General features: G+C 37.4%; 1 protein-coding gene across 2 annotated transcripts in view; it reads left to right on the top strand.

Annotated features, from left to right (window-relative positions):
* Positions 1-428: 428 nt before the first annotated feature.
* Positions 429-15,320, top strand: part of FGF5 (fibroblast growth factor 5) — a 28,908-nt gene continuing 14,016 nt past the window's right edge. For both annotated transcript variants that reach the window (XR_008660753.2, XM_055297200.2), the window contains exons 1-2: positions 429-1,072; positions 8,822-8,925. Coding sequence is in view for 1 of the 2 variants with exons in the window: in XM_055297200.2 (XP_055153175.2) it covers positions 721-1,072; positions 8,822-8,925 (456 nt within the window). In the remaining variant the exon portion in view is untranslated. The remainder of the gene's footprint in view (positions 1,073-8,821; positions 8,926-15,320) is intronic.

Raw genomic sequence — 15,320 nt, 5'->3', positions numbered from 1 at the left:
CGCCGTAGAAGCAGTGGGATCTCCTGGTGGGACGCGGTTCTCCAAGGGCTCCCGGAGAGAGGACGAGATAGCAGGGTTTACCGGGCAAAGAGAGGAGAACCTGGAAATCGTGTCCTGGGGGGCAAGAGTGCGTTGCCCAGTCACAAGTGTGCTGTAGAGGTGGGAGAGGACGAGGACCCATTTCCACATTTCAACCCCCCGTTTCTGTCGCTGCCCCTGGAGCACTCAGCTGCTAACGCCGAGCTCGTTTCCACGCGGCTCTGGCCCTAGTCGGGGAAGCCGGGTGGCCGCGCGACGCGAGAGAACTGCTAGGATGCGTGGCCCTGGTATGGGCGCACCCAGCGTCCGGGGCGCAGGTTCTCTCAGCCCAGCTTCTCCTCCCACTCACTCGCTCGGATCTCCTCCCTCCTTCACATCCCCCGCCCCTGGGATCGCGAGGCTCCCTCCCCGCACCGGCCAGTGAGTACACAAAGCCGAGGGTGAGGGGAAGCTTCTCAGGCGTGCACGGAGCAGTGAGATCACTGGCGTTATAAATATCCCGGTGCCAGCGCGGAGATCCGCTCGGGTGGCCTCTCTCTTACCCTCTCCCCTTCTCTTCCCCGAGGCTATGTCCACCCGGTGCGGCGAGGCGGGCAGCGCCAGAGGCACGCAGCCGCACAGGGGCTACAGAGCCCAGAATCAGCCCTACAAGATGCGCTTAGGACCCCCGCGGCTGGAAGAATGAGCTTGTCCTTCCTTCTCCTCTTCTTCAGCCACCTGATCCTCAGCGCCTGGGCTCACGGGGAGAAGCGTCTCGCCCCCAAAGGGCAACCCGGACCCGCTGCCACTGATAGGAACCCTAGAGGCTCCAGCAGCAGACAGAGCAGCAGTAGCGCTATGTCTTCCTCTTCTGCCTCCTCCTCCCCCGCAGCTTCTCTGGGCAGCCAAGGAAGTGGCTTGGAGCAGAGCAGTTTCCAGTGGAGCCCCTCGGGGCGCCGGACCGGCAGCCTCTACTGCAGAGTGGGCATCGGTTTCCATCTGCAGATCTACCCGGATGGCAAAGTCAATGGCTCCCACGAAGCCAATATGTTAAGTAAGTTACTCGCTCTCCTACAGAACCCGTCCTAGGCGGCCGCGGAAGATTCGGGAGGGACAGCAGGTATTCCCCGGGCCACAGGCTCACCTTCCTGAGCCCAGGCCACTGGGACCAAGCTGATCCTCAGAAACAGCCGGGCGGGTTGGGTGGAGATGCATCTATGTGGCGTGCGCACACGCACCCCTCTCCTGGGCATGAGGAATTGCGATTTCTGAGGTGTATGTTACCTAGAGGCTGGTGCCCAGAGGGGTACCTTGTTTCCAGTTTGCTCTAGCCTCAAAAACGAGTCCTCAGCCATGACAGGAGAGAAAAAAAAATTCATTTCTTCTCGTTCAATTTGTTTACCTGCTGCTTATGAACTAGTCTGGCATTTTTCATTAGGCATCAAAGAGCGGCCCTTCTCCCTAAGCATAACTGAAGTTATTTTTTGAAAAGAAGAATCAAATCCCAAATACTTCCCTCTTCCAACCGCTACCATAAACCTCAAATTAATATTGTATATGTATAGGCATATATGTATATAAGTCTATGTATACAATGTATACACATAGGTAGATAGATAGATAGATAGTTAGATAGATAGATACACAGATAGATAGACAGACAGATAACTAAGGGACACCAGACAGACATTCCTGCTTGGAAGAAGATTGTGCTCTGGAAAACTGAAAGCGTTTAGAGAGGGAGACTTGATAAACGTTGAAATTACTAACTCCAGAGTTGGATTTAACAATGTTTAGTATCTTAAGACCACGACTACACCGTGTTAGGAGAGTGACCAGCCTCTGGTCCCCAAGAACAGTTAGGGGAAAGTTCCTTATTTTAGAAGAAACGCAGAGGTTACATTTGGTAGGGATGCAAATTTTGTAGGACTTTTTATAAACAAAGTTTTAAATTTTCCCTCTGAGTTTTTTCTTTCAGCACGCTCTCTTTTTTCCTTTCTCATCTCCTCTTCCCTTCCACCCCATCTATGTTTCCAGACCATCGCAGCCACTCCTCTGGTTTCCCTTCACTGCCTCTAGGCAGCTGGGGGCAGGGACGGTTTGGGGCTGTGTGTAGGAGTGGGGAGATCTCTGTGGGGCTTTTGCTCAGTAGGGCCAGATCGCTCTTCCAGCGCGGGTTGGTCCACCAGGCAGAGCCCCAGCCAGGGCCTGTCTCCCTGTCCCTACCCAGGGAGAGCGGAAATGTAGCAGGAGACAGCAGCGTGCACAGTCACCTGTCTTTCAGTGTCAGCCTGGTTGCTCCTAGATGTTCCTAACTTGCTCCATCTCAGACCAGCGACTCCACGGGGCATTGAGCTCCTTCTTACACAGGCTCCAGAGGAGCGTGGACGCCACCGGCGGGCTGAAAATTTGGCAGCCAGCAGTCTCCAAAGCGGGGTCGGAGGCGCTCAAGTGGGTAAGGCCGTAGGCTGGCTAGCCTCCTTCGGTGGGTTAAGGGGGCCTAATGTGGAAGACCTGATGGTTCATGCTGAGAGAAAAGCAGGTCTATGCCCGCCCATCTGCGTCTGTGTCTGTCTAGTCTGTCTGGTCGCGCTGATTCAGCAGCCTGCGGCGCACGTGGTGAGGGCGCCTGGAGCGCCCAGCTGGAGAGAGGGCCCTCTGCGCACGCACCAGCGAGTCCCAGGGCCTCCCTCACTCTCCCGAAAGGAAACTATTTCCATATTTTAGAGTTTATTTCACTCATCGAATAACTGCTCATTTGGGGGATAAAGGGCAAGATCTGTTGGGGTGAAGGGGAATTTTCTGAGATTTGAGGAATAATCAGTAACATCTATTTATTTCCATTCGTCCTTCTCATTTTGTCTCAACGGTCTCTTGACTCCATCAGCCATCACAGCTTATTCCCACTTCCGGCAACCTTTCCTTCTCTTACAAGAAAACTTTCTTTCTTCTGTTCTTCTTGTAACGACTCATGGAGTCACTGGTCTGAGATGGAGCAAGTTAGAAACATGTAGGAGCAACCAGGCTGACACTGAAAGACAGGTGACTGTGAGCGCTGCTGTCTCCTGGCTGCATTTCCGCTCTCCCTACGTACATGACAGCACCAACAGAGGATAACTTCCGTGAGCTCAAGGGAGGACCCCAAACTAGCAGGCAGCAAGCAGCAGGTTGGAGCCCAGGGAGCTCAGAGAATGCTTCTGGGGAGGGATTAGGTGTGCTAGAGATCTCAGAAAGCAAGGCTCATTCCCAGGATATTCACCATCTTCTCTACGAAGACGCTATATGAGACGAAGATAGTTTTACAGCTTAGGCCTTGCTAGAGGGGATGTTGTAGAAAAGCAAAGGGGGGAAAATAAGAGCAGATCAAAAAGAATGCACTCAGATAAACAAGACATTGACCACTACCCAGTATGCACTCAGATAAACAAGACATTGACCACTACCCAGTATGCACTCAGATAAACAAGACATTGACCACTACCCAGTATGTAAAATGTACATTTTCTTTTAAAATCCATGTTGAAAGATATCTACAAGAGAACAGGGATGTTTCCTAAAACAGTGCCGACAAAAAACTTTATTTAAACTTTTTCCTAATTTATTCCTGTTTACAATAACCTTTCAGAGTTTAGTTTCTGTGTCTTTCACATGACTTGCTTTCATTCATGCCATAAATCATGTACCCAACATAAGATACCTATCTCACTAAGCATGATATTTTGGTTACTTTTGTGTTGTTTGTCTTCCATAGAGTGCTTTTTTTTTCCCAGAAGAAAGCATAGCAAATATTCAAATCATAGTGATTTTCTGCTTTGTGATGTCTGGAGTGTCTAATACTACTTCATAAAATTTTTACTACCATTGATCAATGCAGAATTTGCATGTAATTTGGGAATTTAACATGGATCTCTGCCATTATCTAGCTGTAAAAGAAACAGAAACTTACTAATTACAGTTGGTCATTTACCTCTTTGAAGGCAGCATTTGATGTTTCCTGATATTCGTGTAAACTAAGGTGTTGGCCATGACCTTTCTTAGAGTATGTGAGGAAATGTGTTTAAATCTCCTAAAAGAGGGCTGGATCAAGGGCCACAGAGGATACCTCAGTTTGATCTCATCCTCTATTTCTACTGTTGGTGAGTTAGCGATGATAGAAAACCTATTCTTTTTGTTACAACCCTGATACTTCAGAAAAGTCAAAGCTTTGCCATGAAACTGCATTCTAACAAGTTATTTTAAACCTAATGATATTCTGTAGTATTTGTCTGATAGAACAGATAATCGTATATTATTTGAAAGTAAACTTTTTTTTTTTTTTTTGCAAATTGCAAATGTTTTCTGGTTTCACTGTGAGAAGTACACCATGACCATGGACTTTCAAACATAATTTGTTTAGTTTACATGGACCAGTTAATATATTCTTAGCTTCTCTTACACAATAGTTATCCCAAGTTTTGAACACAGAAAATGAAATCAAGCTGATTATATATAAATCTTTATTATGAGGAAATACTGTGGAAAAATGAAGAAATATGAACAAGACAAGATAGATGACCCAACTATTGCGTGGAAACAAAGGGTTTGCTTTAATATATATGCCTTCAAGTTTAATGTCAATACAGTGCTTGTGTTGACTTACCTTGGGCCATTGAAGAATAGGCAATCAAGTAGTTGTCAGTTTAGGGAAGAAAAGTTTAAGGCTTTGGCTACACAAACTCAAAGCGTTTACATAAAATATGAAAATTCCAAGCACATATTTTGGCTAATAGAATCGTCAATGTTACTGCTTTTTAAAAAAATCTAAATTCACTACCAATTTTGGGGTCATGTGGAGTCACTAGACAGTCCCCAAGCATAGATGAATCAGAATCTATATCTACTATGCAGAAAAATCAAGCAGAAAATTTCTGTTGCTAATTTAATCAGTGAAGACTGCTAAACTGAATATTTCAAGATTCAGATTTGATAACTTGGCACAGCATATCTGTTACTTTGTGGATGCAAGTAGAGAAACTTCAGTTTTAAAATATTTTTGTCTGGGGATTTTCAGATGGGTTGTTGAAAGCTTCTGAATAAATGGAATATCTGTGCTTTTCTATATTTTATTCATTAACAAAAGAGAGAAAAAGGAAAAATTTGTATAGTTATTATCAACCACTATCAATAGAGCCCTATTATATTAAGAAATCTGCAGAGGACTAAGTAAAAAATCTAGAAATATGTGTTTTTTATGGACGTAAACTTATATCATAATGTGTAAGTGGAATAGACTGTGTGTATAAGCTGAGAGACACCAAGACATTCTTGCCTTCTTCAGCCTAGGTGTCAATGCTGAAATTCCACAAAGAGAGAATAATTCCTTCTGTTAAGCATTCTCCTCTTCTTTTGACCCTCTTAAATGGGAACACCTTAAGAAAAATAACACACTATCAGTAGCACTTTAATGTGTATTTATTTACACTGAGCCATCCCTCCACCCAGTGCCTTCTCAAGCAGGAGAAGGCCACAGTAGCAGGAGAGTACTAAGACACTTGTCCATACTTGTGTATGCATGGGGTGTCCTGACAAGAGAAAAGAGAGGTAGTGAGAGGATCAAAGAAGGCAGCGAAATTTAGCAAACAGTCATTGACTATATACCATCTACGAGACAAGTTTGGCCTTCCACAATTTTGCTTAGAAATACTGCCTTGGCATCCATAAGGAGAACTGTAAGTTTCCATCAAATTTAATATATGTGACTCCCGATGATAAAGGTCAGAAAATTACTGAAATTAAAAAAAATCAGTGTCAGAGAAATGTTTTCTAAAATTTATATATTTGTGATTTAAGGCATATGGGTTTAAAAAATTATGTAGAATTCCTGAATGAGTTACTGAGATTTGTCATAGTAAAATCAATAGGCCTGTGATGTTTTGGGGAGGAGGGCAGGAAACTGAACTGTGAAACTCATTGAATCTGCTCCAGAAAACAAGTCATTGTGAAATCACTGCTGACATTACTTTGGAAATTATGATCATAACAGTGTTCTTAATATTAGGTCATAATTATAGTAAGATTTAGAAGATCAATACCAAAGTTACTCATGTGAAAAATAATTCATTCATCTAATCTCATCTCTTACATCTCCTGCATTCTTTATAATATTAAATAGAATGATAGATGCAAAGTTTATTTTTAAGCTTTCAGTTAAAGATAATTTTCTTAAAGTTATAAAATCTTTTAATTCTCAGGCAATATATCATTTTTATCCTGGAACTTTTAAGAAGAAACCCTGCAATATGTAATACAATAATAACGCTTTCACATATATTATTTCATCTTCCCCATATTTAAAATACATCACATGCAAATTGTACATAATATATACACAGAGTGTACACTGTATTGAAATACATGCTAAATGCATCTAAATGGGTCTTTGTTTAAAAAGAGAATAAGCTAATTATCAGAAACTATTTATTTAAGCAAAGCAGTAGTATTTCTATTAAAGCAAATATTTATAAAGCCTTTTTATCTCAACATCTTAAAAGTTAGCATACAAACACATACACTTATGAGACTTTAATCTTTTATTCTACCATGTATTTTTCATTAATATACAATATATCTGCATGTTCAAAACCGGATAATTTTCCAGAGAATGGAATTAAAAGCCTCTAACAATCTAGCACCATGAGTAAATTGGAAGAAATATACAACCAAATCTCTCCTCTATCAACTCCATGTTGCCCCTTTTGTATCTATCATTCCACACATATACAATTTCTCACTTTCTTTCTTTCTCATTTTTGAAAGCACATGTTTACATAAATATTCACAGTCACATCCCCCATCTCCCAAATATCTAAAATCATTAATGCTATTCTCAATATCATTCTGTATTTCCGATAGAAATTTAACTTTGTATCACTGTTATAGTCATGCTTTAGTAATAATATTATAACATATTACATCTGTGTAGAGTAACTTTACAAAGCATTTGGTGTGATTTGTTAATATATGATAAAATGATAATGCTTCTAAATGTTTAGAAGCACACTCAAATAATGTTTATAATAAATTCTATTATAAATAGAATTTAAAAAACATTTTGAAGGAAAGGATTTATACAGCACCAGTGAGTCTTTTTTTTTTTCAGTTTCCTTCTAAAAGCAAAAGTAGTTTCCAATAATTGATTTCTGTTTTTCAATTTAAAGAAACACCTATTAATGAACTGGTACCTGCAGTTTCCCTAAAGTGTGTTTTATTTACTTTGGGCTAAAAACATCTATTTTTTAAATAAGTTGTTCAGTTATCCCCTTTTTCACATAAACTTTCTAATCAAGTTTTTTGAGAAACCAAGTTGAATAAATAAACAGCAGTGCTTGCTAGAATTATAGATGTTAGTTCACATTGCACAATATAAATGCTCAATCAAGTTACTCACATGTATTTATAAAATATTTCTTGTTTTTGGTAAACAGACTAATTTTATATGTACCTCAAATACTGCTGGGAGAGTTTGCTATTTCACTATTTCAAGAAAATCTGATGAATTTCTCTATTTGGCAGAGTCCTATTGAGATATCCTAATTAGTATATATGCTCAGAATATTATAGATGGAAATATTGAGATATTCTTTTTTCCTTCCCCTCCCTTCTTTGTTTCCTTCTTTTCTTCCTTCCTTCCTTCTTTTCCTTTTTAAAAGTAGAGATGCGGTGTCACTATTTTGACCAGGATGGTCTTGAACTCCTGGTATCAGGCAATCCTTCAGCCTCAGCCTCCCAAAGTGCTGGAATTACAGGTGTGAGCTACTGCACCTGGCTTCCCTTTTTCCTTTCTAAGACAGGTCCCTTTTTAGCTCTATTGAGCTAAAAATCTCTTTTTAAAAATTTTGAAATAGACAACTAATAAAAAACATTATGCTTTTTTCATGTTCATATAAAATACATAAATTTATGTTAAATAAGCATGCTTTCTAATTAAGTGCAGACTATGCATTTTATCTTATTAAACTACTCTATGAACTGTAGTGTGTAACTCTCTTGATCCAGTGGATGTGAAATTTGAAATTACTGTAGGAGACAGAGGGTCATTGACTTCATAATGCTAACTATAAAATACAAAATATAAACAACAATGTAATAAATTATCTCATTAATTTTTTCTAGGAAATGATTCAAAATGCAAGATGTCTCAAAGCATAATCCATTAAACATTTCATTGAACCAATAATTTCAAGTTATTTATAATGCTTTCAGTATCTTATATGTAGTCTTTAAATGCAGTCACTAAAAGACTGAGTATGGTATATGTTTATTTGTAACTACCATTATAACTTTGATAATTAGAGTAGAGGAATTGATTTAATGTAAATAAGTATTATTTTTCAGACTTTCAAATAGTATACTAGTCTTGAGCACAGATTTGTGCTTTAATATTCAAAGTAGTGTATTATCTTTGATGAAGAAACAATGGAGGAGAATTATTTTGAAAAACATTTTTTAAATGTCTTTTTAATTTCTTTAAAACCTGAGAAAACTTCATGCTCATTGTTTACTAAAAGCAACTTATTTGTCCAAATAATTACTGATGAAGTAGAATCAAATTTTTGAATCTTGAAATTATTTTAAATGAACCCTTGAATCCTAGATTTCTTTGTTTTTAACATAGTGAATGTCATGAACAATAAGGATGTTAAATACTAAGTTCTTTTTTTAAATCACAATAATAAAGAATGGAAAGAATCTATGTAGAAATTTAATTCTTCACAATGATATAAAGAAGAGCCTGTGTTTTATTTTGGGATTTCTGTCATCCTAGGTATTTTGGAAATATTTGCTGTGTCTCAGGGGATTGTAGGAATACGAGGAGTTTTCAGCAACAAATTTTTAGCGATGTCAAAAAAAGGAAAACTCCATGCAAGTGTAAGTAGAACCACTTTATATTTGTTAAAGGTGCTATAAAGATTTTACATTTGTAAAACAGAATAATTTTCCAAATTCGTAGGTAGGAAAATTTGCCCAAAGAACTTAACTTTTAGAAAGTATTTTTACATTTAACCAAGATAATTTTGTGTGCTTCTAGAAGTAATAATTTAAATATTTAATTTACTTAAAAGATATTATAGAGTCTATAAAAAGTTTAAGCATAAGTGTATTTGAAAATAGAGTTCTCAAAGGGGTAGCCACCCACTTATTTCTTAGAAGTGGCCCACGTAAGAAGAAATATGGCAATAATATATTTCATCACATTTTAAACTTACAAGTTTATAGTGATTGTATTTGTGCTAAGTAGATGAGGTTCTTATTTAATTTTACAGGCTACTCATAATACCAAATTGGGTCTCAGTAATGTAAAGTATTTTCATATTAACAAGTAGGGAGGGAAAAAACAATAATTAGAAGACTCTAACTTTCATAGACAAATTTTATTTAATTAATTTGAAGAATTTTTATCTTGTATTTTTGTCACATCAAAAATAATGACTTCTTAATACTATGAAAACTAATTTTGCATTCTCAAAAATTTATTCAGACCAGTTTTATATATTGTAATCAATTCACAAACTATTTATTTGCTTTGTTGTGAAAGTTCCCATTACCTGGGAAGTATTAAAACATTTTAAAGATAACAAAATATGTTCAGCTTAGTTTTCCCACTCACAGATTCTGTTTATTTGTATTAGTATATACACACTGCACTTAAAGATGCTTTATGCTTTTTCAGTGGCATACTTATTTTCTTCACATTAAAACATTTTGAAAGCAATTATTCTTTAAAGTTAGTCCTTTAATCCTGATTCTTTATAGTCTTTATTAAATAAATTATTGGAATATCACTTTTTCCATTTTCAAAGTTATAGAAAGTTTCAATTGATAGCAGTCAGTTGAAACTTACCATATATGATTTGATTTTATAGATCTTTAAAAAATTCAGTGAGAATACCACTTGGTTTAATGTGTAAGACTTCTATAATTTTACTTTTCTTAACATCTAAAGTGATTTGTTAATATCTTTTGGAAGAGACAGAATTTGAACAATTTCTATAGTTATTTGAGGATTCGATAATACATGCAGTGTGCTAAGAATACTATTTGGTGTATTATAAGTGCTCAATAAATATTGCCTATTATTATAGGGTAACAATCTAAATATAATCTAAATATAATAAATTACTAAAATCTCACTTTAGTAATATCAATGGAAATCCTTTGTTAAACTCTTAAATCTCTCATTGCAAGAACCATTAAACAATTTACCATTTCATTTTTTCAGCTGGTTACTATACTCTAGAAAGCTATAGTATAATATTCATAGAAATATATTTTTCTAATTTTTTCATTTATTTAAGGGACAACATTCTGCATCACTGTGAAAAAAGTAGGGTATTACTTTTTTAAATTTATTTTTCATTTCAATAGGTTTTTAAGGAGCAGGTGGTATTTGGTTACACGAAAAAGTTTTTTAGTGGTGATTTCTGAGATTTAGGTGCACCCATCACCCCAGTAGTGTACACTGTACCCAATGTGTTGTCTTTTACCCCCAGCCCCCTCCCTTTTCCCCGTGAGTTCCCAAAGTCCAATGTATCATTCTCAGGGCATTTAATTTTATTTTAAAATATTATTTAAAATCCACAGACAGATGAGTTCTCATGAGGGCTGGAAAAAAAAAAGTAAAAAAAAAAAAAATCCACATACAGAATAGAAAACAACGATTAAACACATCTGAATGGAATAACTTTTCCTCAGTCTACCTTAAGTTTATAAAAGATTAAAACACCTTCAAAATCTAACCTCATAATAATACACAGTGCATGCAAAGAAACTTTCTCTGACTGGTTTGTTTTGAGTGAAAATCTTAACTTTCAAAATATTCTGATTTATGCCATAGTACATGCGAAAAAATAGACTAAACTTGGAACAGCTTAAGGATAATTGCTACAGAAAGTAACATATTACAAATGGAAGCCAATTAGAAAGGTCAGACTGAGAGGTTAAGATACATGATTCCTCTGTCAAATGCAAGTAACAAATTTCTAGAAATTTGACCCAAATGTCTAAGGATGGCTGGTTGAAATAATGCAGATAATGCAAAAACAGCATCTGTTATTCTTTCTCATCTTGGCAGGCTGAAGTTATTTAACAGAATAATGACTTTTAAACAGTACAAAGCAAGTCTTGCTCTTGTCACTCACTGAAGCTCTTTGATATAAAAGTCATTCTGATGACTTTGAGCTAAATTGTAGATAAAAATATTAAGCCCTATGATCATGTGGATTCTTTTTAAATCAATTATCCAAGCCCACTTTCTCATATCTGAGCATTTATTAGCACTTTTCCTCTAGGTGAAAACCTAATTAAATTAAAAAGTGATTTATTTTTTTAAAGATGTTGAATTTAGAAATAGTATTAACGCTAGCAATTACCAGTTTTATGCCCAGTTGATTTCTTTCCTGTTTTCACATTCTAGTTAAACATGCTTGGAAATTGTTTTTGTAATTCTAAATATGATTATTTGATTTAGTTAAGAGTTCTGATTTTTACAACTTTACATCATCCCCAAAAAAGGTTAAAAACTCATAGACTTTTAGGATTAAACTTGTAATTTGTGAGTTGCTTTAAATTAAAAATTTTGCAGAGGCGTTTAAAGGGTACTTTTAGAGTTCTATCTACAAAGCAAATGTAAACTAAAAATATAAAATATTAATAGAATTCTGGGAAAAGTAATCCCCCACTGTACTGAGAAATATTCATGGATACTTGTAAATATTCAACTCAGTTTTTGTAATAATAATCAGAGTACTAAAAATTAGCTACTAGGCAGAGATAATGTACTTTCATAGTTCTTTAAAAGCCCTTTTGCTCACATTATCTCATTAGATAATGAGGTGATGAAAGAGTCTCATAGATGTTAAATCATTTTCCCAAGGTTACACAGTTAACAAGTGATTGAACCAGAACTATATCCTCTTAGAATTTTCTCTTTCTCTTTAAACGCTGTAGTGCTTGGTAGATAAAAGTTAGCTTCAAAGAAGATATTAAATTTTGTTTGGAACCAGTTACATTGTTTTCACCTCTTAGTGTATAGAAATTAATATGTGCATGAAAATATTTTCGTATTACATATAAAAATGAATACTGTAGCACATCATTAGAATATTTATAGCACTCTAATAGGCAAATAAACAGGCAATTTGAGGCTTATAGTTAAAATTGCAAATTTCCCCATTCTAGGTACCTCTTTTTCTCTTTGATTCATGTCACCTTTTTTGAACTGGCATTTCCCCCGTCTACTCCTGTGTCTCCAGTACTTCACTTTAGAATCTAGAGAAGAGGGGATGTGTCTGCCACAGAATTTTACAAATGTTGGTTATTCATTGTCAATGACGAGTTGCATAGGAAACTCCTGCCTCCCAAGTTAAGCTTTCAGAACAGAAAAGAGATCTGTTTTGCTCACAGAAATCTTCATTTAGTAAATATTTTACAGCCATAGACACAAATATGACAAACTGAAAGGGTAGGCCAGAGCAGATTCAGGCAGGCAGCATTGATGCTGGTTCCATTTTTGTGCTAAATTTGTTAATCCCATCGGAGAAGTTTTATTTGAGCTTCAGCCATCTAAATGTGGGCTCCCTGGACTCATTCAAGCCCCTGATCTACAGGCAGCTCTCCTTCAAACCTTTATTGGTATACTATAAATATGCAGTGCAACCACATTCTTATCGTGTAGATTTTTCAGCATTCTTTACAAGGATGAGGATGTATGGTCTTCTCTTTGTCCAAATGTATCAAGAATCATCAACAGCAGGAGGAGATAATTACTTTCCAAAGAGCCATGAGGGCTACTCCAAGCCACAGCTGTGGCCTGTACCCTCTTTCTCAACACATTCCCTTGCTAAGGTAGCTTCTGAGACTGAGCACTCTTTCTGCCTTTATCTGTCTGTCTGTCCCTGCTCCCTCCTCAGGTGGGCATCCTTACTGAAAGTCCCCTAGAGAGCCTTTCTAGATTTATCTGAGGTGGGTCCAGACTAGGAGTGAAAGGCCTTGAGTGTGATGGTGAAGACATAGTTAAATTGCCCCAGGCTGAATCCTACTCTACCACTTCCTAACTGTGTCATTTTACTTCATCCTCTATTCCTTGGTTTTATCAACTACAAAAGAAGGAAAATTAAAGTCACAATCTATTGGGATAGTTAAGTATTTTAAACAAGATAATACATGTAAAACACTTAGAGTACTGCCTGAAAAGTGTTCCACGCAATGTTTAAACAGATTTTCCTGAATTTGCTCTCAGGCAGCTGTTTGACAATCCTTAATCTCTTTCTTTCTGATTTTGGGGTCAGGCAGCTGTGACACTTAAATTGTTCAGGCCAGCCCCCAACTCCTATTTATCACTGATCTTTTCTTCTTCACATCCAAACTTTGCGTGCTTATAGGTGTCCCTTATCTACTAGGTTTTCCTTTCTCCAAGGAACTTAATTTCAAAGCAAAATTTCCAAGCTCAACCTCTTAAAGAGGCATGGATTTCCTATGGTTATAATCTTGTGAATTTTTTCATAGCTCTGTTGTCCATCTTGATTTTTCCCTAAAAAATATAAATCTTGGAAAAGGTGGTTATCATGTATTCTTCAGTCTTTTCATAAAGTATGCAGAAAGCTCATTGCTTATTGGGGAAAAACATGTTAGCTTATTTTAAAGATCCAGAGAGAAGCATGTGGTGGAATTATTTTTGTTTCTCAGGGTTTTAGGGGATCATGTTTGAAAGGAAAGCTAATTGCAGAGTTTGCAAAACAGGCATGGAATGTGTGCTTGATCAGTCCTAAGCAAGGACTAGAACATCCTCCTTTCCTGGTTTCAGAGGGTACCAGCTGGCTTGCCTGGTATGAGACTCCGGACTGGACTGTCTGCACTGCAGGCAGAGTGAAGAGGAGTCGGCAGCTCTGAAAGCTGAGCATATTTACTGAAAGGGGAAATGGAGGCTTGAGCAATACTTATCATCCTCATAAAAAAATAACTTACTAAGCACTCCATTCTGCCAGTCAAGACCACGCATGAGCTAGATCAAGGCATTTGAAAAGAATTTTTTTTTGCCCTCTAAGGGCTTTCAATATACAATAAAATTGAATGTCTAGCTATTCAGGCACAAAAATGGGTTCAAACTCTGCCTTTGCAGTAAAGGCCAGTTTACCCTCAAGTTTGCACTGTGGAGGTCTAGTTAAAAGACCTATTTTATTGAGGAAATCTGGATGTGATTGCCTTGTAGATTCAGAAATCCATTTTAGCAGAAAGTGAGAGATGGTAATATATTTCTTTGATTATTTGAAGAGTGACACTTGTCTTTCATCAATATTTTAACAGGAAACAACTTCAGAGCAAGTAAGACTGTATAAGCTAAGCCTACGAGATAGCTTTGGTTTGTATAGTGTTATGGAAAGACGCTTAGTCTAGGAATCAGAAGATGGAATTTAGATCACAGATCTATTCTGGCACTTAATAAATGCAGGGTGATAGATGGATCATTTTCTTTACTTCTCTGCCTGAAAAAAATCAGATACTACTATCCTAATAGCAGCCATGGAATTACTGTGAGTTAAATTATATATGTAAACCACCTGACACACAGTAGTCTCCAATAGTCCAGCTATATGGAGTTATTAAGGGCCGCAGAAAGAAAGTCATGCTATACCATGTTTTGCCTGGTGTGGTCCTTACTTCAAGGGTATCAGAACCACATGGGATACTGGTTAATGATACATTAAGTCCAGGGTCTCACCTCAGACTTAGAAAAACACAGTCCCTGGAGACAGGGCTTGAGGAGCTGCATTTGAGCCTGCTCTCTGAGTAATTTTAAGGCAAATTACGTAAGTGAAGAAAAGAGATCCTGTAGTTGATATTCTTTACTACATTATCTCAGGTTGGGTGATATTAAAGCCAACTTATATATTTTGTTGGTTGCTCAGTATGAAGAACTGAGATATAGAAGGAACGAATGTCCAGTATCAAGCAGGAGATATGGCCATGCCTGGGAGATAGCATGGCAAGGCTACAGCTGACCCACACACAGCTTATATAGTAAAGAGTAAGAAGTAGCCCTCTGGGTGCCTGCTATAAAAATGAACTGGGCACAAGTATAAAAAATGAACTGAGTTTAGGGTACCTGTCCCAGGTAGCTCCATTGGTGGAAGGAAGGGATGGGCACCAAGCAGCTCTAAAAGGAGGGAGGGGAACTGGAAGTGATGCATGTGGCAAGGAAACTTAGTTTAGAGCAAAATTTGGTCTATAGTTGTTTTTATTACAGTCTATGATAACCTTTTTGTTAT

This window comes from Symphalangus syndactylus, chromosome 10, assembly GCF_028878055.3.
Source record: "Symphalangus syndactylus isolate Jambi chromosome 10, NHGRI_mSymSyn1-v2.1_pri, whole genome shotgun sequence".
Taxonomy (NCBI): domain Eukaryota; kingdom Metazoa; phylum Chordata; class Mammalia; order Primates; family Hylobatidae; genus Symphalangus; species Symphalangus syndactylus.
Note: the sequence above shows the minus strand (reverse complement) of the source record. Positions and strands in the feature narration are given on the sequence as shown.